Genomic DNA, 26,594 nt, shown 5'->3' with positions numbered 1-26,594 from the left:
CATAAAACATGTAAGCAAGTTTCTTTTCTTTTTTTTTTTTTCGTCTGGTTTCTAAATATTACAATGTACTTTGGTTAATGATCATCTATCATTTATATACCTTGCAAATTTCTAACAAATTGAAACAAGAACAATAAATGTTGTTGTTCAAATGAAAATTCTCCTCTGTCAATATTTGATTTTAAACATAACACACATATATATATAACTAGGATAAATATAATGTAATCGATATTTGATCAGCAGAAAATAAAAGCAATAGAGCAATGAGTTCCAGATCTGGCAAATGATCTTTAATTGGTTACCTTGTATAAAAAAATGAAATTCATATGATACTATTAATTTTAAAGAATAGAAAATAATCATACTCAGAATTTCTGTAGCTTGTAATAGACTGTTTTCAGAAAATGCCTCAACATGCTTTTCCAAAAAGTTGGTTTCAGTTAGTGGGAAAAGGATGTCATCACTGCCAAAATTCAGAGACTGAGACGACATTGTGGATAGTTTAAATGGCCTTCCTTTTCGCCTATTTCCTAGTAGAGAACGTTTTGGATCTTGTAGCACTTCAACAGCACCATTATTACCCGTTTCAACTTTATCTACAGTGGCCATTTCTTTCATATCATCTGCAACACCAGGAGAAAGTTTTGGTGGAGGAACTTCATTTAAGTCCTGAGAAGGAGAAAGTCGAGTTACTTGAGAGGTAGCATCAAATAATGTGGGCATTGTATTAAGTGTGTTTTGTTCTTGCAAACAGTCTACTGTATTGGTTGGAACAGTGTTAGCAAAATTCTGTACATCATTTCTCTCAAGCTCTTGTGAGGTTTCTGTTGCTTGTATCTTTCCAGAGTTGCTATCATTCTCTTCAGGAGTAGTAGATGACTCAGATTTACTTTGGCCCATTGAATTTAAGATTCTAACAGCAGTCTTCTTCAAAAATGAAACCAACTTTTGTGAGCTGCTTACATTGCGCATTCTATTGGGTCTTCTTCGATATGGCAGTGGTTCCTTCTGGGCAGATTCTGCATGGAAGCGTATAATATGGTGTCGCAAGTTTCTTAACTCGCTGAAACCTCTTCCACATATTTTACAGAAACATGCCTTTACACCACTATGAATCCGCTCATGTCTTTGTAATGAAAAGATTCGATCAAAGGTTTTCGGACAAAGTTTGCATTGAAAATTACAGCCTTGGACTAAATTTTTATCCTCAAAATTTTCTGCAGGTGGACTGCTTTCTGGAGGGGAATGGGATACACTGCTCCGAGCTGTATCTTCATGATTATTAGCTGCACTCTGCATTTGAGGTTGCAGAGCTGCAGCAGCAAAGAAAGGAAAGAATCCAGGCTGCATCAATTGAGGTATTTGTTGTGGCATTGGAAAAAAAGGGTATGGCAGAAGACGTGTTGTAGACATAACACTTTGCTCACTGGGAGTGACAACTGGAATGGGAAAAGGATTGACATAGTAACTTGGGAGGAATGGAGATGTGGGCATAAACTTTCTGTCTGATGCTTGATGGCATTCTAAATGAGAATCCAGCTCAGTTTTCCATTTAAAAGAAGCTCCACATTTTTCACAGTCTTTCTCTTTGCTTGTATCATTGTGAAGAGCCAAGTGCCCACAAATGACTCTTAAACTGGCAAAGGCTTTGCCACATAGTCCACATTTATATAGAACATATTTTTGCTGAGTACCAGGATGAACTGCTTCCAATTTAGATATCAGCACACTTTCAGATGTAACTTGTAGACTTTCCCATGAGATTGGTTTCTCATTCATCAAACCTTCTTCTGCAGCTGGAGTACTAGGAAAGAATATGTGAGGTGGGAGAACAAAAGGATTTGATGTCCCTGTGTTAGAACTATTATTCAATGTGAAAGCAGTACTTGTAGCATTCGCTGTAGTATTTGGAAGGGAATTAGCAAAATAAGACATCTGTTTTACTTCATTTTCATTAAGACCAGCAATATCTCTTAGATTTCTTTCTGCCTTATCATTAACTGTAGTAGAAACATTATTATTAATGTCATCTTCATAAGAATCAATTTTCTCTTTCTTTATTTCAAGTGAAAAATCTTTGTTGACATGCAAGTCTATGGCATCATTTATTTTATCTTGAGTTTGAAAATTTTCTGGAACATCTGGAAAATTTTCTGAAATCTGAGAAAAGAACTTCTGTTCTATTTTTTCATTTGGATAAGTGGGCAAGAAAGAGTATGCTTTCTCTTTCTGACAATTAGCTTTCTGCTTGTGACTAAGCGAGCTGCTGGTTCCTATTTTAGACTTTTGTAAACGCACATGTGGTGGTATCCACCTTCTTTTCTTCAAACGACTTTCTAACGCTGGACTTAAATAAACTTTTTCATCATGCATTGATCTGAGATGATACCTAAGAGTGTAAATAGATCTGAATTGTCTCTTGCAATGAGTACATTTATGAGTTTTGATGCGCAAAATGGGCACTTTTCTTGAGTGATCTTTTTTCTTTTTCTTTGGCTTAAACAAAGAAATATTATCATTAACTTCAGTTTCATTGGCATTATGTTTCTGATCTAAATAAGTGCAAATTTCTTCTTTAATATTTGGAGGCTCTTGCACTTCTTTAGCAGCATCTTCATAATGCTGGTTATCTTCCTTAATCTGGGCATTATTTTCTTTTTGAGTTTTGAACAAACCAACAAAACTTGTTGGAACATCACCACTCATGCTAGAAATCTCTTCTCCAGCCATGATTTCAGTATCTTCATCTTGATCAACAACAACAGGAACAGGCTGTGGTTCCATTTGTTGCTTCATGTATGAATTGTGCATGATTTTGTCAATTATAGTTGGCACCTGATTGCAGAAATTGCTCTTTAGCTTATTTGTGTTTCTTTTGACTTTGCGGTGATCAAGGACATCAAGACGATGTTCTGATAAGCCGTCTTTAATACCATGACTGAGGTACTGATGAGTGAGTTGACTTCTTTTACATTTAAATGTCTTATTGCAAGCAACACATGGGAAAGGTCTCTCTCCAGTGTGCACTCTCATATGCCGCAGTAAATCGGATGGGGTTCTGGCATGCTTCCCACAAACTTGGCATTTTTTATTCTTCTCAGGTTTGTATGTACAGTGAGGAGTTTGTAATAAAAATGGTTGTGGAATGTCATCAGAAATCTGTCCATTTTTAGCACGTGTTCTAGTAGTGGGTCCATCATCATGTGAACCATAAAATTTCTGTCTCCCATCTTTGTCATAGGAACTTAAGGACTGGATGATACTTGGCATTTCTCTGATAGAAGATGGTATTTCCAAGGAGTCTTGATAACCTCTAGCTTGCACTGGTGCTTCATCTCTGCTGTCGGAAGGATCAAAGTCATATTGTTCCATGATTATTTAGGAGAGATCAACAGCATCTTAGAATGTTCTACTTTTTGTCCATCTCTGGAAAAATAAAGGAGGAGCAATTTAGTTTTGCATTAAAAAAATTCAGGGACATTTTTATTTGGTGGAAATCCCATTTATGGATATAAATGCATTTATATTTAAAAACCTTTAAACAATAATCATACTAAGATGAAATGAAAAAAATATCAATAATTTTTTGCATGTTACTTAGACATTTCTATTACAAAATTTCGCCATTCAATTCACTGAATGAAAACTTCAATTTCAAAATTCTTGCAGTTTTGAAAATATTTAGAATAAAAAAAAAAGAGATTTATGGAAATAAAAAAAATAAAAAATAACTTATGCATTATCGTGCAGTAGGAAACGAAAAAAAAAAAAAAAAAATTACAAAATGAAAATACACAATTGGAAAATTAATCATCATCCTTTATTGACCATTCGCAAGAATATAATATTTCCAAAATTTCCTTTCAAAACTAATTTTTTTGTATTAAAGCATCTATCATTAGCAGGTTAAAATCCGCTATCGATTTTGAAAAACAAAAACGAAATTATTTTCTCACGTACAGGGAGGAAAGAGTGATTCACCAATGTTCGGCAGCTAATGGAACACGTTAAGATTAAGCAGGGGCAACCGTAACTCGTCCATCGCACGGTGGCGGGAAAAATGAGACAAAGTAAAGAAGAAAAACTGCGTGCACGTCGTGATAGGTTCGAACGCGCGTTTCGCGTGACATTCTTTGCAGGAAATCCAGTTTTGGACGAAGCCAGATAGGTGACGCCGATGTCAAGGCCAGCTGCATTTACACGCAACGCGCGCACAGGGTGTTTTTTAGGTTTTTATTATTTATTTTTGGTCTTCTGCTCTTCCCCCACACTAGCAAAGTCATGGGACGAAGGGGGGATGGCTTATCGTCAACGCGTGATCGGCGCCTCTGGGATAGCCTTCTTGGAAACGGTAACTTGTTAAAACTGGGCCTCAACTAGGCGAGCAACCTCACCGTAAAACCAAAACAGAAAAACAAGATTCTAGTCTGCGTTCTTGACAACGAACGAAAAAAGAAAAGAAAAATCAGATTACGAACAGCAATAACACTTTCACAATTCTCAGCTTTTCTACACGACGAATGAATCTTCTGGGTAATCATTCTAGCGAAAACAGAGAACAAATTTTCCTTTTTAGGAAACTTGTTATTTTTTAAAAAATATCTTTTTACGTAGCTCCTATTTTTTTTTAAGTGTATGATTCTACAGTTCCACTTTCATGAAATATTTTAAAACGGAGAAAAAAGAATTGAAAAAAAAAAAAAAAAAAGATAAAAAAAAAGTTTAGTACTGATTTTTTGGGAGAGAAGGGCAGTGTTGAGGGAATTATTCATCAACAAATTCTCAGAATTATAATTCTGGAATATTCTTGAAATAATATAAAATTTCATTATTCTTAAGAATTGAGAAACGAACGTTTCCAAGATTAATAATTGATGCAACTTAAAGGCTGCATTTAAAGAATAGATTAATGAAATATGGAAATATTTGTATGACAAAAGTTTGTCCGTAAAAAAAATGTATTCATTCCATGTTTCAAATCAAGACTAATATATTAACCATTTTAAAATGAAATTTCAAAGATATAATCGTTTATATACAAGAGCGTATTTATTTATATTTTCATGCGTAATTTTCGGAACTTTTATTAATCCAATTTATCAACATTTTATAATCAATAGATTCATTATTATCATCTGTCCCAACAAATTACGGATATGAATGGTTTAAACTAGACTTCCGTAATGTATGTCCATTTTTCTAAGGTTGAGCTGAATTAGTTCACTTCACTACTAATAATTTACAGCAGATAATTCCAGCTTTAAATAATTTTCTCACTCTCACATCTTTGTACACAGAGTTGTACATATAATGCGAAATTCAAAATTATCAAATGAAAATTGATGATAAAAGAGCAGTTTTGAATTTAATGCGATATTCAAATTCGAACATCGACGTGGATGTGTATTCTTAATTTCTAGGAAAAAAGCTAAAATGAGAATTCCCGTCCCTCCCCCTCTTTTTTGCGATACTGAATCAGCAGCCGAAATTTATTCCATATTTATTAAGCAGCCATCGCGAATAGTGTTTTTTTTTTTTTCTGCCTCTCCCATATACTTACTCATTGTGATGCAACTGGATATTATAAGCTTGATAGCAAGCCCGGATTATCAAATGGTGCCTGCGTATTTGATAATTCGGACCTATTTTCAGGACATTAAATTTTACACTATTATTTTGTTTTACAAAAGCCAGGAACTTGAACTTACTCGCATCAAAATATCAATTAAATAAAAAAAAAATCAAAAGAATAATATTTTTAAAATGTTTAAAGATTAGTGCGACAAAATGCTCTTTTTGCAGGGTATAGGGAGGCAAAATTCGTATTATAGCGTTTGGATTGAATTTCAAAAAAATGCGTTTGTCATTTCGTTCAAAATCACGTTTAATTTTATTTTATTTTTAATTCGCAAATTAATAAAACTAATTTTTATGATAACTGATCCGCATTTAAATATTTCATTACTTCAATTCATTACACCATTTGTTACTTAAAAGCTGCTAAAATAAGATTTCAATTAAAATATCTGGTTTTGAAAATTGGTGAAGAAAAAGAGGGCCCTTAAATTCTTATTACTAAAGAGTTTAAATCGGCCCTAATTGCTTGAAAAAATTAAGGGAAAAAAGAGCATGCAATTTGGACTTTCACCACTACAATCCAGTTAATACAGATTTTTAGTTGCTATGTCAAGATCACGTTTATTTGATTTATCTTAAATTATCACATTAATTTATGCACAAGTAAATAAACAATCAACGCATCGACAGAGTTTCGGTCAAAATTTGATAATGAGATACAAATTTGGTTTAAAGTCTGCACACTTACTCGGTTTTTAATTATATTTACAAAACAAAATTAGCAGGAGTGGTCGTTCCAAAACTTTCTCGTATACTATCTAATGAAGGTGTTATCCCAGAGAATGCCTTGCATAGCACTAGCGAACTATAGCTACGAAATATTAAGCTTTGACATGAATTTAGTATTTTTTTTATTGAATCCGTCATGCCATCCTTGGCACGCAGTTAATAGTGTCCGAAAACCGAATTTGTGTTTTAAACACCTTTTTTCCAACATAAAAATTTGACACAAAATCGCATATAAAATGTGATATATTTTAAGTCATTGCAACTGTGAGTTATAGCGTTTACGTGTTTTTAAAAACACAGACCGACAGATGGTCAATAGATGAATTTGGCTCAAAATTTGATAGGTGTTTAAACTACAGATGTTAATTCTGTGTATCCAAATTTTATCTGTCCAGCTCTCCTTGTTTTGCAATTATCGTGTTAACTAATATTTGAACAGTGGGACAGACAGACTTCCCATGAGCGAACTTTACTCAAAATTTGATAGAAATCAACACATTTGGCACAAAGACTGTATACCAAATTTCATTCGTCTAAGTCAAAGTATTTTTGAATTATCTTTGCCACCGAAAGACAGACGGACGGACATTTTCCAAAAATGATTTTTTTTTTTTTTTTTTTTTTTGAACACAAGGAAGTCTAAAACATGGAGATTCATCGAATTTTTTTTGACGATTATTGCGCTTTCTCTATGCTACGTATACGAGAAAGTAAAAAAATCAAACATAATTCCAAGAATGGTATTTTTGAACTCAAAGATGTTTAAAACAAGAGGATACAAAGTTTTTTTTTTCCCCCTTAAGATCGCAACATTTTCTCTTTGTATACTCCATATGTAAAAGAGAATTTAAAAAAATGTGGAAATTCATCATAATTTAAATATTTCAATTAAAAATCAATTGATTATTACCTCAAGGTATTAAATTATTTACCTTGAATTATTACTTCATTAGTGCATTTTACTTCCCTCTTTTCACAGAAATTTTAATCAAAGACCAGGTCAGAAAGTCCTGCCAAAATTATTGTCAGGTGCTTAAGCAAGCAGATCCAATAATGATCGAGATCAGCAAGTAGGGGAGGGGAAGGTAAGATAACACACACAAAAAGTTTAGAAAAGCCTATTATCGCGAGGAAAGACAACGACAAAGAACCTTGAAGAGTAGCTTCCACTTCTGACAGGAGGGGAGAGAAGAGAAAATGCAGAACCTTGAAAGCGGGCTCATAGCCCGCGGTCCCTTTGCTAACCCTAAGAACAACGCACGACCTGTGTGTGCAAGAAGGAAAGTGGATGCAAGAAACACGCACACGCTCATACACTGACGCACACAAGCGAGAAAGAAAAAAATTCTTCTAACACGCACGCATGAACGTAACGATCGTTCTCACGGTCAGCAGAAGTAAGACGAAGGAAAGGAAAAAAAAAAAAAATAGCAGACGACTTTTTTTTTTAATCCTCTTCGGGTTCTAGAGAAACGGAATACAAATGATATGCACCCCTCTCGGAGGATTAGGTTTTGGGGGAGTGACCCCACATTGAAAAAAAAATGCTGTCAAAATCAGAATGATGAAGGGAAGAGAAAGGAGGCAGCAGTTTTTCTATCCTTAATTTTCATATTTAATTCCCCGCGCCATCAAAAAATAAATCGATATTTGATTCTGCGTTTTGTGGCCTCAGTTTACGGTTTGCGAATTTTTATATCCATTGGGGGAAATGGCTGAAATTACTTTTAGAACCGGAATGACGTGGACGTGTTGAGTTAGGGAAATCGAATGATTGCAGAGAGGACGAAAACAAACGGAAATTTATGTAGCTATTTGGATTCACTTAACAGACCATGCAATAGAAACTAGATTGCAAGTGCCTGTATCAAACAAGGCCTCAATTACCCAAGCCGGTACCAGGAACACGAATCGTTTCAGGAAAAATTGTCAAAGTTGGCACTGGAGAGGTTTTTAAAATACAAAATGTTGGTGGAAGATTGGTCTTGGTCTGCCCCACGACAACCCGCCTACCCGAAAGGGTGTAAGACCTTGAAGATCGCCTGAGAGAGAACCACTATTTATTTATTCAAATGCTTAGTCATCACCAGGATATGGGCGGTAAATAAGGGTATACATTATAGTTCATTTGACTAAAATAAACTATTTAAATTAAATAGTTAGCAAACCAATTCTGGGTTCAGGAGATTCAGTTGAAAAGTACAAATAGAAAGCAGTAACACACATAGGGATAAAAAATTATCACAATGTCCTAAGGATGGAAGACATAGTAGACATAGACATATAGCAATATCGAACAATGTACCAATATATCACATTATATAAAGTTAAAAATAGATGAATGACACAAATACAAGGTGAAAATACAAGATCTAGAATGACAAACACATAAAAAAAGCATTACTAGAAGATAAATCTAGAATATGAGCAGAAGCGTAAAGTTTTTAATAGATATAATCCTACATAAAAAACAAACAACTAGAAGCTGTGCCAGAATAATTACATAAATAAAGAATCAATTAAAACAAGACTGTAAACAACCCAAGACACAGATCCGTCATCCTAGCCTCTTCTGAATTTCCTCATAAATATCTTTTGAGACTTCACTTCATTATTGAAAAGTGATCGATCTTTGCAGCCCAAGAAACTTTGTTTAAGGGGAAAAAAAAAAAAAAAAAATCTGTTCTTAATCATCTGAATAGCGATGTGGGCCAATCAAAAATAAAACTGAATTATGTCCTATTAGAATATACAAACATTACAAATTCAGTCTCAATTCTCAAATTTCAAGTAGGAAATTTTATAACAAACTGAAAGCATATAATTGCGGATCAAATTCAAGAGTGTTATTGTCAGTATCTCGCGTGTTAAAAAAATTAATTTAAATTTAAAACTTATTTTCAATAAAATAATTTTAAAAAATGCAGCAGTTTTGCTATCTGATACAAAATTTGTCACAGCTGTTACGATATATAACTACGTTCGGGATGAATTTTTTTGAAAAACATTCGAAAACAGTTATATTTTTTAATATTTGCACAAAAAAAGATTGAAAAAAAATCTAGGAAACCAAAATATACCATTTATTTACTGGAATATTTTCAAATGGTATTAGTGACTTTACTTTGGTATATTGCTGGCTTTTATTTGGAGGAGGACTTAAAAACAGGTTATAAATCAAAAATTTTCTAGTTTAGAGATTTATCATATGGTTTGCAGTTAGTTTGAGAAATATCTAGTTCCTGAACTAAAAAATAAGCTATATTTCTATCCATTCTTTAAATATCAGGATTCGGCAGGTAAATAATACGATTTTTTTTTTTTTTTTTTCACATTGGGAAGCTCTAAAATAAATATAAAATATTTCTAAATCAACAGATTACTTATTCTCTAGTTCAGGAACTGCAGAATATATTGAGAAATTATTATACCAAATCTGAATAAAAAATATGCATTAGATTTTAATTTATAATGTTTTTCGTGTAAAAAAAAAATCTATCGTATTCTATGAGAAAATAGCATCTAAAGATGCAAAACAGCATTAAAACATATATATAAATGTAAATATAAAAATCAGTGCAACTTCCCAAAAATAGTCTTAAAAACAAAATTCTTACAGTTTTATAAAGTAACTTGCTTAAACATAAATATTTGATTAAAAAATTCATAACTTCGCAAATAACTGGATTCTTAACATTGTCACCTACCTTAATTAATAAATAAATAAATCAGAAACTGTAAAAACAAAAAAAGTAAATTTTGGAAATCTAATAGATAATGTTCTGGAATTTCAAAAATAGTTATAATTTGGTTGTAAATGAATTAAGGTTGGTAATAATAAGGCTGGTTTGATTATAAATTTAATGTTGGTTATAATTTGAGTAAATTCGAGTATACGGCAATTGTAAATCCAATGAAAATAAAAAAATTTCAATTACCTTCAAAATAATACGAAAGAAAAGAATTCTCGAGATTTGCTTTATCCCTTTTGACGTTAAGTGGTCTTTAAACAGCTGCGCTTGATAATCAGGTTGTAATCAAAAGAGTAAGGATGTGGATTTTATTGAAAACAAATGGCACTGTAAATATGTCGTAAAGTAGAGATTAAACGAGGGTTAATATTCTTTTAAGAACATTCTTACATAATTATTATGAAAATACAAAGAAAACAGCGAAAATCCGTTACATTCGCAAATCCTCTTATCAAAACTAAATAAGGTATCAAAAAATACATGTAAGAAGTTTTATAATAAAAAATTTTTTTTACTATGAAATAGTTTTTGTGGACTTATTTTTAAAAATCCAAATGAACTAGTTCGAAAAATCTTGTTGAAATAAAAGATTTAAAAACAAATCACGATTTAAAATTTAGTCTCTCCTAACAGATTTTTCGTTTACCATGATTATTATGGTCCCATTCAGCTTATAAAATCAAGATTTTCCTGCGCGTGATTTAGATAAAAATGGAAAAAGTATAATAATGATAAATTGAAATTTAACATTATTTAATCAATATTCCAAGAAGAATGAAAATCATAAAACTTGTGATATTCAAATATATCGTTTGTAATTATTATGGTTTTTGATACCGAGTTTAAAACTCGGTATCAAGAAAGTATTTACAACTCATAGTATTATAACCATAGTATTTAACAAAGCGATTAAGTATTCTGGATTAGTAGATGCAATACCCGTTTTTTTTTTTTTTTTTTTTTTTCCCCTTTTTTACTCTTAATATCTATAATTTTCTTTATTACCAAAATTTTGAAATAAACTTAAAAGACTATATTTAATTTTTTTTAAAAAAAGTTTCATTAAAACCTTTTTTTAAGGCTTAATTACACATAATAAACATATAGTCCTTAATATGATAAAATGAGTCTAAAAAAATCTGAAAAAAAAAATCATTTTAAAGCTACTCATTAAATATATATCATCATCTTCTCCTATTCAATTAACTTCTTCGAAAAATTGTATGTAGGGGATTTTATTTCCCCCTATTGACCATTTCTCAATACCTAGAGAATCCCTGATAAATTTCAAAATATCTGCTTTTTTAGTTTTAACGAAAACCAATTCCCAGCCCTCTTTCGCATATTTTGTAAATATATATTTTCCTCGGGTAGATGTACAAAAAAATCTATTATCCAAAATGAAACATTTTGTATAATCCTTTAATTAATATAATTTAACATTTATAAATTAACAATAAATAATTGCAAATAAAATAATAATTTATGAATATAAAAAATTGTTTTCTTCTAATATATTTAAATGCTAAATAACAAAGAGTTGCAAATTTACCTTACGAGGAATTGTTTCGAAGTCAAAATCTTATTCCAGGAATTAAAAGGAAAAATAATCAGAAATTCCACTAAACACTTTATCCCATAATTAACTTAAATATAAACTATCTTGTTGATGTTAAGAAAATTCAATCTCGGCATGCATTAACCTCTAATGTCAGACACTTTGTATATAAAGAGCTAAAATTCGAATATTTATTTAAAAATTAAAGAGCTTAGAATTAAGATAATTCAATTCGATCAGACGATAGTAAAGCAAACGAAAGATAAATGGTCTATGCAGTGACAGCTTTATTTTTATCGGAAAACAAATCGTCTGCAAAACGGACATCACTTTATTATTCGCTGAAATGAATTGCGATTCACTTCACGGTTTCACGTCCTCATGTGACGGCATGGTGCATGCAGGAGATAAAACTCCATTTCTCAGAAAACAAGATTTACGAATAATAGATTTTGCACCTCTTTATTGCTTGATGGTAAACAGTTTATTACTTCAATTTTCGCGTGCATATTTCCTTATTCTTTTGAAGTAAACTAAGTGTACATATTGTTTTAAAACCGAATAGCAAATAAATATATAGATTATTTCAGTGATTATTTATTATAAATGACCACAGAAGGAAGCGATAGAATTTTTCTCCTGGAAACTGTGTTAATAAGATATTTTAATATAGAATTGTCTTTTTTACATGCAGTGGAATTTAAGTTTGTCAAAATAAAGTTTTGAAAAAATATAAAACTGCATAATTAATGAGACATTAACTGAACTCTGAAAAAAATTATTATGGTGTATAAAGAGCTAATTTGACTCTAAAAATAAATAATTGCCGGTTGAAGTTGTTACTTTCGGCATAACCATATTTTAGAAATTAAAAACATTTCATACTTTGATTTTTGGTTATTAATATAAAAATGTTTTGGTCCGACTGAACCAAAGATCTTAAGCAGCGAAAATAAACTCAGACTCTTGTAAGTGAAAAATATTTCGAACTCAAAATATTTGAAAATAACAAATCTGAATTTTACTAGCTTGATTTAATTTTAAATAAATTAAATAATTAAGTTTTTTTAAACATATTTATAACATTTTTCAATTTAATCGATCTCTATTTTTTAATCTTTATAATTTACAATAAAAAATATTATGAAATTTTGTTTTTCTACAATTCAGTCATACATAACACTCCTTGTACGTAATGAAAATTTAATTAATTCTTTTTTAATGCAGTAAAATACAGCACTACCATCTCAAACACAAAAAATTTCAAAACGACTCAAAATAGTAAATCAGAAAGTTGGTAAAAAACCGATTGCGAAGTTCTCTTTTTATAAACATGAAAGAATTGAAGTTAAATAAAAGTGTATAAAATGCACAAAATAATTTGTTATATTTTGGTAATATTATCATGTTTTGTGTCTTTAGTTCATCGAACACGATAGCGCTCAGTTATATTTAAAATATGTCAAACAAAAGAAGGTATACCTACTATATCTTATTATTATTATTTTAATTTTTTTTTTATTGTTTTGTATATTCATGGTTTTAGAATTTTTTTCTTGAAATTTTGCTTTTTAATGTTATTTTTTTAATTCTTTTTAAATAAGAGATCTAAAATATGAAACCGTTTATTCGAATTTTATTTAATTAGAAATTCCATTCAAAATTTCTTTGACCAGTCAGTGAATTCTCAGTGAAAGTCAGTTTCATTATGATATCATTTAAAATTGTTTGATTTTGATAAATATAAAAAAAATTCCTTATCAATAAATTAAAATGATGTATCACTTTTAAATGTATACTAGCAATCTTATTATCAGCTAAAAAACATTTTTTCTTTTATTAATTTTATTATTAAGAAATTTTAAAGAGAAACTTTTAGTTTTATGAGAAAATAGTTGTATTAAATTTTTTCCATTTACTGTCTCATATACGAATTATAGAGAGAGTATTGTAATAATCAAAAAATTCGAATTCGAGATTTTGATGAATTTTCATGCTTCAAGTTTTCTGAGTTTCAAAAACAAATTTTTGGAATTATGTCTATTTGTCTATGACAAAGATAACTCAAAAACGCTTTGAGTTAGATTAATGAAATTTGGTGCATGATCTTTGGACCAATTTGTAGTTTTTTTTTATGAAATTTTGAACGAAATTCGTTCAAAAGACTGTCTGCCGGCCGTTCGAATAAAAGTTAACACAATAATTAGATAACGAAGAAAACTAGATAGATAAAATTTGGTACACAGATTTAATAGCTAAAGTGGAGACATATATCAAATTTGGAACCAAATCCAGCAAAGAATTGACTGTCAGTCGATCTGTATTTTCAGAAACATGTAAACGCAATGACTTAAATATATGAAATTAGTTATGCGATTTTGTGACAATTGTAGCTAAGTAGCAAATTTTGATAGCAATTGGTTGGAAGTAGTGTATCTAAAACAAAAATTCGCCTTTCGGATATCTATTGATAAAGGCCCGGTATTAATCGCCAAAAAAATCGCCAAGGATTGCTGGATATTTCAGTAAAACTCTTTAATTCACACCAAAGATAAATATTTTTTAACTAATGCCGGCCATGCCATTTAAGGCATTCGCACCTTACATAGGATCCATAATTTTATACTGGGGCAGATGGATAACGCATTTATTAGAGAGTATGCGCGAAAGTTTCAGAGTGGCCATTATTTCTCTTAAAAGAGAAAATTAAGCTGTTATGTCAATTTTAAAACATTTTTGAGAATCAAGAATTCCCCGAAAACAAGGAAAAAGAAAGAAAAAAGAAAAGTGCGGCTGCAATTAAATATACTTTTAAACTTTTCGAAAACTAGGTAGGGCGCATTTCAAGAATTCCGTAAAGAATTTTTATTTTATCATAAACATTTTTTTATCACGTGACTTTTTAAAGACATTAAATGTGAAAAATGGACATTAAGACAAACGAGAAAATAATAATTTTTTGAAGCAGATTTGTAAAAAAAAAAGGGGGGGGGGAGGTATGCTACCTTCAGAAACATTATACAGAATCCAGATATTATATTTCCAGAATTCTTTAACGCTAAGGTAAAACGTAACTTTTTTTTATGTTTCAACAAAATTGCTAGGAATGTTGCGACAAAAACATATTTTAGATTAAGTTTTAACTTGAGAGCTGTTTAAATTATAACATCATTTTTTAGGGACATTTTAAATGTTTTGATTTTTTTTTCACATAATTTTTGGCTTCATTCTTTGAAGAGATATCAAAATGTACTTCTGGTTACAATGGCTAAAAAAATACCTGTTTTTAACTATTCCGAGCAGATTTTTGCATGATTAAATCTTATTTAAAAATTGTTCTTTCTTTGATGACCAACGTAAAAGTATGTTTTATTTACGCGATGGAGAATAAAGTCTGATATCTGGGACTTATATGCCAATTAGGTCCGAAAAGATTAAATAAAACATACTTTACTCGCTCAAAATTGTCAAAACATTTTTTTTGCGTTTGCTTTCACTAAGTATATAAAGAGAAAGTAGAGTAATAATCGATAAATACACACTCGAGAATCTGTCCGATCTCCACGTTCCCCGCTTTGCCAAGTCCCTGTTCATGAGCAAATATAAGTTAAAAATTCTTTCTGCTAACTGGATGAAATTTGGCATGTGGTCTTTACATTAAATGTGTAGATTTCTATCAAATTTTGAAAGAAATTCATACCGAGACCAAATAATATGATAGTTACAAAACTAGATAAGCTAGATAGATAAAATTTAGTACAAAGTTTAAACATCTAAAATGCAGATCCATATGAAAATTTGAACTAAATCTGTCGGTACATTCGAATGCATGAAAATAGAGTAACTCAAAAATCCAACGATTTTAAATAAATGAAATTTTACATGGTGCCGTCACTAACATTATAGTTCTGTGTAGAAACTGGTTTTAAATGTTAGAGAAAAAGGCGCCCAAAATGAATTCCCGGTTTTCTTCCCGCACAAACGTTATCTGAAAATAAAAATCTGAGCACTCAAGTCCACACTGAGCTCAAAGTCCACAATTTGTGCGAGTAAAACATTTAAGTATGTGAGAAAATTTAAAGCAGACTACTTTCCATTAGTTTATGAGATCGCAACTAAGGTTAGATTCAAATTCCTTTGGATTCTATTCACGTGATATCACAGTTTCATGACTAATGTAACTGAGCGTGCCATTTATTATCTAAATGCAAATTGTGATGAGATTTTTCCTTCTGATATATCCCCAATGGGTTCCAAAAATTAAATTAGCATTATGCATTTAACGGTATCACGTGGACATAAATTGACTCCATTAAATAACGATATTTATAATTTCGATTACTGAATTCAACGGTCCCGTAAATATTTAAATTTCTAATTAAAATAATAATGAAATTTTCTTTGAATAGATTTTCAGAAACAAAAGAACTAATCGTTTTAGAAAATCACTTTGTCACTTTAATGTATAACTAATCACCATTGGCAAAGTTCGCTTGGAATACTGATTGTATTTAATTTTTATTAAAACACTTATGCATAATTTGTTCATTTTTTTCCCAACAAAGTATAATATTAAGTATTTTCCCAACTGCCATAACATTAAAATTGCGATATTTTAAACACATCACATCTGTTCAATTTATTATATATATATGAACCATCCTAATGGTATCGAATCCATTATAAAGCCATTAAAAATTTAAGTGCTTTGATAATTTATTTCAAATGGCAGATAATCTTTAATATCTGAGATAATATAATTTCACTTCCTGGTTCAACATGTAAATTAAGCAGAGAATTAACAATCATTCTCTTTGGCTTTCAACAAAGGGAAAAAAAAAAAAAAAAAAAAAAAAAAAATCCGGCGATTATTGTTTGTTTCAGAATCCCAAGGCGAGCATTTTTCGACGATTCTATCCCACTAAAGGGTGAGACGCGGAAGGATGTGCATATTTCCGGAATTTACTTCAATATTAAATGTAAATATCTCTTCTTTTCATCTTTCATCTCACCCCTATTTTGTCGAATTAAAACATCCTAACGCATGCGCAAAAGGGTGGCGGGTTTTAGAATCCGTTGGCAAACAATAAATATTTGAAGGGGGAAAAAAAGGAAAATGGTTTGAATTTCATTGCAAGATTGAAATTTATTTGTTAAAAATGATACAAAAAAATATTTTTTAAAAAATTATCAAAATTTAAAAAAAAAACTTGTAGAATAACAACTTTTGAATTCGAAAAAGTTGTAAAAATCAATTTATGCAATAATATTTCTAAGAGTTGCCGGGGAAAAATGCCAGAATTTCTCTTAAATTTTAAATAATTAAAACTTAAAAAGAAAAAAAAAAAAAAACGCTTCGACCTGGGGAAACCAACATTCCTTTACAATTAGTGCGGTATCAAAATATAAAATTTATTTAAAAATTAACTTTGAATTACCTTTGTTTTTAATTCTTTGATGAAAAATAAATACTTCTTGATTTTAAAAAAATGATAAATACATGTTCAAGACATGAACATGATTGATTGATGATGAAACAAAACAAAGCAAAAACTAGAGTAAACCATTTTCTTCATAGCAGCACGAACTAAACTTTTCAGCAGATTTCACAAAACCATCCATCTTTCGAGAACAGAAAAATAAGGAATTTCAATATAAATATATTAAGACATTTATTCCTCCTGAATTTGTACTCCGACAGTTAGTTATATATATATGACTAACTTTTAATTATATATATATGACTAACTTTTAATTATATATATATATGACTTTTCTAAGAAAAATGAAAACTATGCACTCAAGAAAAATCGCGTTGTTTTTTTTACATAATAATCGTATTACTCAACAAAGAAAGAAAAATATCATTGTTTTTATTTATTTTACTGGTAATATTTCTAATCCAATAAATTTGACAGAAGAGAGTTAAATTCTTTCATGTTTATATTTAGAAAAAAGGGTTTATATTATATATATATACAATTAAGATTTAATTTGTCTTGTTTCATGTTTGGTTAAAATAAAATTTCTTTATCTTTTCCATTCTTTCTTATCGATTTGCTAAAATTTTATACATTTTTGATAATGATACACTATTTTAATATTTACAGAATTTAATTATAATTTAATCGATTCATAACATTTTCTAAAACATTTTCATTCCATACGCATGTGGTCACCTGGTAGTGAATTCATGGGGAAAATTTATTGCAAGATTCTATAATTTAAAAAAAAATAAATTGAAAAGAATTAAATTTTTAGTAGCCAAACAAAAGTATCATTTAAAATTTTTTTCATTAAACTAATTATTTTAATGTAAATCAATGAAAATAAAAGGTGCTATGAGTATCTTACAATCTAATAAAAAAAGAAATACATAAACTGAGTAGTCGCCTTCGATGACCAGTTATTCGCCAAGTTTTTAATAGCATTAATTTAATAACGTCACCCAACCTTGATGAACAATATCTTGGCACCTCAAATGAAAGAACAATTTTAAATTATATTTACATAATAAACACAGGGTATTCTGGTTTGTCAACTATGCATGTTAAGAGACGACATTAATTGACGAAATCGGTCCGGTTGTGGAGTTTGAGGGTTTTATCAAAGTTTTATTTTTGCAATATCACTTCCAAGTACAATAGAAGTTTTAGAAAAGCATATAAACTCTAATGACATATCTATAGGCTTCCATATGATATAAAAACAGGAGAAATCGGAACAATATTTGGGGATGATGCGTGGGGGATGATGATTTTGTTTTCTTTTTTACACTAAATATGTATATTCTCTTATCGTAATTCGTTTTTCTAACTATCAATAATTAATTTAAAATATGATAATGTAAATTCGTAATATCAAAAATTATGAATCTAATCAATTTCAAGATAAACAAATTTATTTCTTTATTTAGAGTTTCATAAAATTATCGCTAGCTATGAGAATGTAAATATTGAAAATTCATGCTCGATTATATAGTTCTAAACGTCAAATAAAGGGCCAATTCATACTTTTGTGAGATCCATCAAATGTAATGTCAAATAATTTTGGAGCATCTTGTGAGAGAAAAGACATCCTATAATGTAGTGTTAGATGATAAATGACACGTGAAGATAACTTTATCATGTGACTTGAACGACATAGAATTCATCTGCTAGCTGGAGATACACAGTATAGTTCTTCTTTTGATATAAAATAGTAATCAACAGCAACTGACTTATCAAACATCTCAATAAGATAAAACTATGAAAAATATGGTTTAATTATTTTATTGAACTTATTAATAAGTGTAACTATTTATCAAACTTATGTTTCCCTAAAAGTTAATTCAGAATTACCAGAAAAAATCGTTAAGTTAAATGCAATTTAAAGGTAACGGGCAACAAAGCCTAATTTACGATGTACTTTTATTCAATAAAAACATTTCATCATTACATCAAATAGCATTTAATTTTACTTAAGGGAAAAAAAACCGAAAGAAATGTAATTTTAATACGAGAGACAGTTTCTCGTAAAGAAGAGGTTAGTAAAAATAAAATAAAGAATCCATGCCACGGTACCAAAAAGAAAGCCTTCTTTTATTTGCGAGAAAATTTAATGAACTATTGATAATAACAAGTTCATATAAATGATCGTGACGCAGACAACAAATTTTACTTTATAATTATTATCACAATTTAATACGCTATAGTTATAACTATTATGCAGTTTAATTCTTTACAATGAATTTAAAACGACATTATAGTTGAAACTAACTTTCCACAATTTAAAAGAATGTTGCGAAGCACATTAAAAAAATCATTTAGTATTTCTTAGCTTGTGAAAATTTGATAGATAAAACAGCAAACGATTAAGACTTGCTTGCTTATTATTATTTTTTCCCCTTGCATTGAGGTATCTAGTAAAATAAACAATTATTTCGTAACTTGTGAAATTTTTGGCAAACGATATTGAATCGTTTGCTCAGTTTTAATTTTTACGAACAATTTATTTATTTATTTTTTTCTAGCGATTGGATTTTTAATGAGATTATTAATTATTTCGTTCATCGTTCTTTTCCTTAATTAACTGATCTTTAATAAATTATTCAATTTTATAAATTTTCTGTCGTTTAATATGTTTGATCTACGAACTTTAAATTTCAATGAAGAATTTCTAAAATATTAATTTTACACAAATGATACGTCTTCCCTATTTTCCATACTAATTCATTCAGTTATCGTATTCTTAATTGCAGTGCAATTATATTTTTTTCATGTGCATCAGTGCGATGTTGTAACCATACATCAACAGAAAAGCTATCTCAAAAAAAAAAAAAAAAAAAAAAAAAAAAAAAAAAATGCTAAAAGCTTTCTCCTTTCTTAAATTGATGATTTGTTGCAGTTAAATATTTTCGAACGGAAATGAAAAGTTAAAACGAAAATCATTCATTTTATTTTCGTCTTACTACCCACACAAAACATTCGAAAACAAGAACAGTTAAAAACGTAATTGCTTTTTAAATAAGTCTTTAATATTCATTTTCAATAGGAAGAGACAAAAATAAAAAAATATAAAAAAGGGGGGAAAGAATTCGAAGCAACGAGCAACCACAATTATCCTTTACGCGGATAAGAATCAGAAGAATGTGTACGAAGAATTCCATTCCAAGCTTTCTCATTCCTTTTTCCTTTATTTTGTTCGTATTGAAACACTTCCCGTCCATTTTATCCCCCTCCCCTTAATAAAAAAAGTGAAGAAAATCTGTTTTTTACTTCATTGAAATCGGACATTCTTTTTTTAATTTTTTTTTTTTTTTTTTTTTTTTATCCTTTTTACACCGCCTACACATAACTTCTCGAAAAGAAAAGAATTGTCAAAGCGCTTTAGCCTTAAACGAAAAATAAGAACTGAAATGCTTTAAAAACCTTTATTCCAAACGATAACTTCAAAAAGAGAGAAGGAAAAAAAAAAAAAAATAGTGTATTAAAATTGAAAAGTTAAATGAGGATGCAAAAAAAAAAAAAAAATGCAATTAGCTCCTAAAAAATTCCAGTCGGTGTCACGTCTGATTTGAGTGTTTTTTTTTTATTTTATTTCCAGTCATTGAATTTCTACTACATATAAAACAGTAAGCCACTTACAATCACGACTTTCTGATAACACATTACAAAAATCTGCGACAATATCGGATTTGAGATCCAACAATCGCAAATTCAATATTGTTTGACAACGGATTCTAGAACACTCCGTGCTTTTGCGCATGCGTTAGGATGGGTTTAATTCGTCAAAATAAGGGTGAGAGGAAAGATGAAAGAAGGAGATGTTTGCATTTAACAATAATACAGTCAGAAACGACACTATATTTACATACTCATGAAAAAAAAAAAATGAACAAAAAAAGTATCAAATAGGGCGAAAATCCAGGTCAAAGAATGACGAAGAATTCGGGAAATGCTCTCATCCATGTGCGCCTCTCCCCTTAATGAGATAGAATCGTCGAAAAGTGGTCGTCTCAGAATACTGAAACGATCAGTACACGTTTTGATTTTAACAAATATACGAGTTTAAAGTAGATCTGATGCACGTTAATTTTAATGTCTTTTCATTTGTGTGGTGTAAAAGTTTGAACAGAAGATGCCAGTTCTATTTTGTCCTTCATCTGATCACAAAAAGTACACGAGGTTCGCTTCCAAGGAACTTCAAAATAAGACAATAAACCGACAAACGTCAAATAAATTGGAAATTATATTTAAAATAATCAGTAAAATGAAAGAACTAGTTCCTCAATTTTAGTCAATTACTTCAATTTTTAATTTATATGGACACTCGTGATTCCTACATGTGTCATCAATGGACGCCTGGTCACCAACACTCTTAATTTCCGAGAGTGCCGTCCACAACCACCGAACGATTTCGCCAATTTTTACCTTCAAGCACACGAAATATACAAAGTATTGCAATGGCCAAAATATTCAAACAGGAGATTTTAACTAATCTCCACGTCTCAAACCTTCCAGGGTCCAAAAACTATATTTTTGGAATGATGTCTGTTTATCCGCCTGCCGATCTGTGAACATAACTCAAACGCACGTTCAGCTAGACATATGAAATTTGGTATAAGGTTTTTACACCAAATTTGTAGATTTCTATAAAATTTTGAGGAAAATCCGTTCTTTCGAGGAAGTCTGTTTGTTGTTCGAGTATAATTGAATACGATAACTACAAAATGGGGAGGTAAATTTCCACAATTTGAAATTACAGTCCAAAAACACAACAAAATTGCTTTGAAAGATTAACAGGTCGAAGGTTTTCTGATGTATCCTCTAAAGTTTCCTGAATATACAACATCACGATTGTTTTGTAAGAAATAGTTTATCATTAGAAAATATTATTTTGTCAGCAATTACTGGCATCTTTGTACCTTTTTAATATTCGTGTGGCAATAAAGGCCGAAAACCTCAGTCTCCATTTATGATAACATACATATTCTACAACTTACATTGTATGCATTACATATTCTCTGTAGCCATTTAATTTGTAAAATGCTATGAATTAGTTCGGCTTTTTTTACAAGTAATTTTGCCGTGGACTTCTGTATGAATTGAGTTCAGACGATGATACCTGGATTTGCCTCAAAATTTACTATAAATAGAGTCCATGGATTCCTTTATAATTCTATAAACATACATCCTATTAAAACCAAGATATTCTATTTGTTTAAAGTTTTTAATCTGCTGAATATCTGTGATTAAAAAAACAAATACCTCTTTGACCACTATTTTTTTGGCTGACATCTTTAAAACAATTCTTAATTTTGTGCGTTCTGCAAGAAGAAAAAAAACAACAAAAAATATCCATATTTTCAAAAACGTGACAAACTTCTACAAACTTTTTTTATAGAAATAGAGAAAAAATTAATTTTACTAAAAAACAAAAACCAATTCTTATTTTCTGAAACGTAACAGTATTTACAGAAACCACCCAGAAGAATCCAGATATTTGATTATAATTTCCTAAATAAATATATCGAGTTTTCTTTCTCTTTGTTTTCATTAATACTATGGTTAAAACTATAATAAATTAAATTATTAATCATAATTTAACTTAAAATTATGCTTTCATAAGTTTAAGTGGTTCCGCGAAATTTTTTCCTTCTCCGTATGGTTAAATCAGATTCTTTTTTTTTTTTTTTTTTTCCCGCTAAAAGAACCAACGAGAGTGGTTTGTTCTAAACTTTCTCGCATGTTCTTCAATAATGGCCTTATTTCTATTCCTCGCATTAAATTGGTGACTTTAGGTAAGGCCGCAAATACATTCCATAGCATTGGTGAACAATAGTCATAGATCTTCGGTGTGAATTTAGCGCTTTTACTGAATCTATCACGCGAAAACGTATTTTGAATGATTTTTTTGACCGCCAATTGACACCAAAACTGCAGTTGAAGTCATAAGATAACATACCGAATTTCATCAATTTAAGTCATTATATTTATGAAATATTGCACTTACGTGCATGCGAAAATATGGACCGATAGACGGTCAAACATTTGACGAATCTGGATCAAAATTTGATAAACATATCTATATTTTTGTTGCGAAATCTGTGTAGCAAATTTTATTTACCTAGCATTTCGCATTTTGTAATTATAGAGTTCACTTATAATCGAATAGCCAGACAGACCAACTTCCTGCAAATGGATTTCGTTCAAAATCTGATAGAAATCTATAAATTTGGTCATGACTTCATACACTAAATTTCAGCTGTCTAGCTCAAAGCGTTTTTTAATTATCATGTTCACAAACAGTCAGACAGACAGACAGACATAACGCTATAAAATGTGTTTTTCAGAATCAGGCAGTAGATCCAGATCTCAAATTCGAATTTTTCCCCAATTACAATAATTCCTCAATTCTTTTTGAACAAGAAAATAAAACAAGTAGTAGTCAGAAAGAGTTTAAAAAAAATAATCGCAATTGAGGTCGCTGCTTATAAACTTAGTTTTAACAGCAAGTCTTTTTTGGTTGAAAAAAAAAATTTTCGTTCACTCAAATGCTTGCCTATTTCTGAAAACTTTCGAAAGAGAAACTTCGTTGCAAAAACTTTCAACTTAACTTTCACTGTCTTAGTTCGATCGCCTGTCACTAGTGGACTACTCGGAGCTGAATCAGATATTTTGCCATCCAAACTTATTACTGCATATTTCCCTTTCAATGTTCCAGGTAAAAGATGGTCAAATTATCTTTATCCATTTCATGGATTGATTTAGATACTTTGCAGCCTTAGGTAGTGTGTATTATGAGGATTTAGTTTAGTTTAGTTTAGTTATATTAACGTCCCGTTTTAAAGCAACACTAGGGTTCATTTAGAACGGATCTTGTAATTTTCAACCGCGATCAGATGACGAGGACGACACCTGAGCTGGCATCACCTCTCAACACTTCCACACCACACCAGCGGGAGGTCATTTGGCCTCGACGGATTTAACGTGCAACAGACCCGCTTACGCGACGGTTCTTCGCTGGAATCGGGACTTGAACCTGAAACTCTCCGGTTCCGAAGCCGAGACCTTACCACCATGCCACCGCGGCCTGCATATTAAGAGGAATCTCTTTTAATAAATGATCAACATGGTTTAATTCAATTTTTAATATGTTAATGATTTATCTCATTAAATTCGTGAAAATGGTTTTATTTATCTGCTAATCACTCCAGGTAGTTCGTCGGGAAAATTGATAATATTTAGTTTCAGATTTCTTGTCTATAATTCTGGCATTAAAGCCGCGTTGTTTCAATTTTTTTACTTAAGTTTTATTTATAAATATAGATACATTAATTATAGCGTTATTATAAACGTATATGCCAGGTTAATTTATCTTTTAAATTTCGCAATATTGTAATCAGACTTTTTTTTTTAACTTTCTTTTATACGTAGCATAGAAAAAGTATTGTAAACGTTAAAAAATTTGAATTCGAAATTTTGACGAATCTTCAAGTTTTAGATCAACCTGATAATAATAAATAATTTCGATAAACACATCTTTGGAAAATATCCATCTGTGTGCCTGTGACAAAGATAACTCAAAAATGCTTCGAGCTAAACGGTTGAAATTTGGTATACGATCTTTACACCTAATTTGCAGATTTCTATTAAATTTTTAGCAAAATCCGTTCAGAGGAAGTCTGTCTGTTCGAATATAAGTTCACACGATTATTACAAATCGAAGAGAGCTGGATAGATGAAATTCGGTATGCAGATTTAACATCTATATTGTAGACATTTGTCAAATCTTGAGCCGAATTCAACAATAGTTGTACTGTCTGTCGGTCGGTTTGTACCTTCAGAAACATGTAAACGCGATAACTCAAAAACGCAATGACTTAAATATATCAAATTTAATATGGGATTTTGTGACTACAAGTGCAGCTTTATTTCAAATTTTTGTTTTAATCGGTTGAGAAAAACATGTATAAAACATAAATTCGAACTTTGGATACTATTAATGCATGTCAGAGATTAATCGTCAAAAAACTCGCCAAGGATCACAGGATACGTTCAGTAAAAATGCTTAATACACGCCAAAATTAATATTTCGTAGCTAATGTACGCCAATGTCGTGTAAAATTAGGCAAAATAAATAAATAATATAAAAATTACAAAACTCGGAAATATTCGCACGAATATTAAATTATTATAATTAAAAGATGGTTTTAATATATTTTGTAAAATTCCTTTTTGTACAATAATATTTTTGAAAGCTGTTGCGGAAAAGTGCCAAAATTCAGCTTAATTTTTAATGAATTAAAATTTCAAAAAGAAAAAAAAAATCGCACAGTGTACGTTCCCACTTTTCAAGGTATATATGAACCAAATTTTTCATCTGTAGGTCAAACAGTCTGGTCTATAGAGCGCCAACACACGCACGCACATTTATATTTAATTAGTAATACAGATTGTAGTTCCCAAGTGTTTGACATGCCGGTCCATTGGTGCACAATATTATTAAAGCAAATATTCAGTTTTCTAACTATCCTAATAATGAAGTGTATGTAATGAAATAGATATGAACTTGACAAATTATGCTTAAGTTATCCAATTAGTTTGAAAACATAATTTTAGATGAAAAATTGCAATTTTTTATTTCAAAAAATAGGTACGTTTCTGTTTCTAGCGATACCTTTATTTTGTCTCTATGCCAATTAGAAGACAAGTTGCAGCAAATTATTGATATTTAAGTAATGCTTATTTATAAGCATTTAAAATCTTTAAATGCAGAACGTCTTTTTTCATAATTTCACTGTACGAGCATCGTCATATCTTAAAAAATAACCCAATTAATAATTAGGGCTCGTTATTGTTATGAAGAATGCAATGAACAATGGATTTGATGTCGAATGCTCAAATGAAGAAGTGGAAATGAAAATGAAATCTAGAAGTGGATTTATAATTGTTTAATATCAATATTGTTAGCAAAAAATCCAAAATTTCATAGATGTATCCTATTATTAAAACTATATAAATATGAAATTTAAAATTTCGAGACAAGCTTTGCAACTGTATCAACCTTTAAAAAAAATCTTTTTTTTTTTTCCCCCCCTTTCCAATTTTAGAGTATCATGTAACCTTAAATGAACAACAACAACAAAAAATCAACATAATTATATCTGAAAAATGAATGCTATAACTAGGTAATTACACGGATTAAATAATTAGATAAATGACAAATTACAGGTAACTAAATAAAAAGGTACCATTAAGCTAGATTTACGAAATAGTTATAGAAGATCCACAGGCGCTTCTTATAATTTCATTTAAATCCTCACATTTTCCCCAAATCACGTGGATATTTCTTTAAGATTTTTCTCAAAACAACTCATTTATAAGTATGTTTCAGTATTCATCTTCAATATTATTTATTCCATACCTTGGCAT

General features: G+C 30.1%; 1 protein-coding gene across 4 annotated transcripts in view; it reads right to left on the bottom strand.

Moving 5' to 3' along the window:
* Positions 1–26,594, bottom strand: part of LOC129957049 (MDS1 and EVI1 complex locus protein EVI1-A-like) — a 169,489-nt gene that overhangs the window by 7,122 nt on the left and 135,773 nt on the right. For 2 of the 4 annotated variants that reach the window (XM_056069173.1, XM_056069175.1), the window contains one exon: positions 369–3,429. In XM_056069173.1, the coding sequence (XP_055925148.1) occupies positions 369–3,375 (3,007 nt within the window). In that variant the 5' untranslated portion in view covers positions 3,376–3,429. Of the gene's footprint in view, positions 1–368; positions 3,430–3,963; positions 4,167–10,307; positions 10,449–11,673; positions 11,732–26,594 lie in introns of those variants that run through there. The other 2 variants (XM_056069176.1, XM_056069174.1) reach the window with 2 other exon arrangements.

This window comes from Argiope bruennichi, chromosome 11 (assembly GCF_947563725.1).
Source record: "Argiope bruennichi chromosome 11, qqArgBrue1.1, whole genome shotgun sequence".
Lineage (NCBI taxonomy): Eukaryota > Metazoa > Arthropoda > Arachnida > Araneae > Araneidae > Argiope > Argiope bruennichi.
The sequence above is the reverse complement of the archived record's forward strand: the minus strand, read 5'-3'. Positions and strand labels throughout refer to the sequence as shown.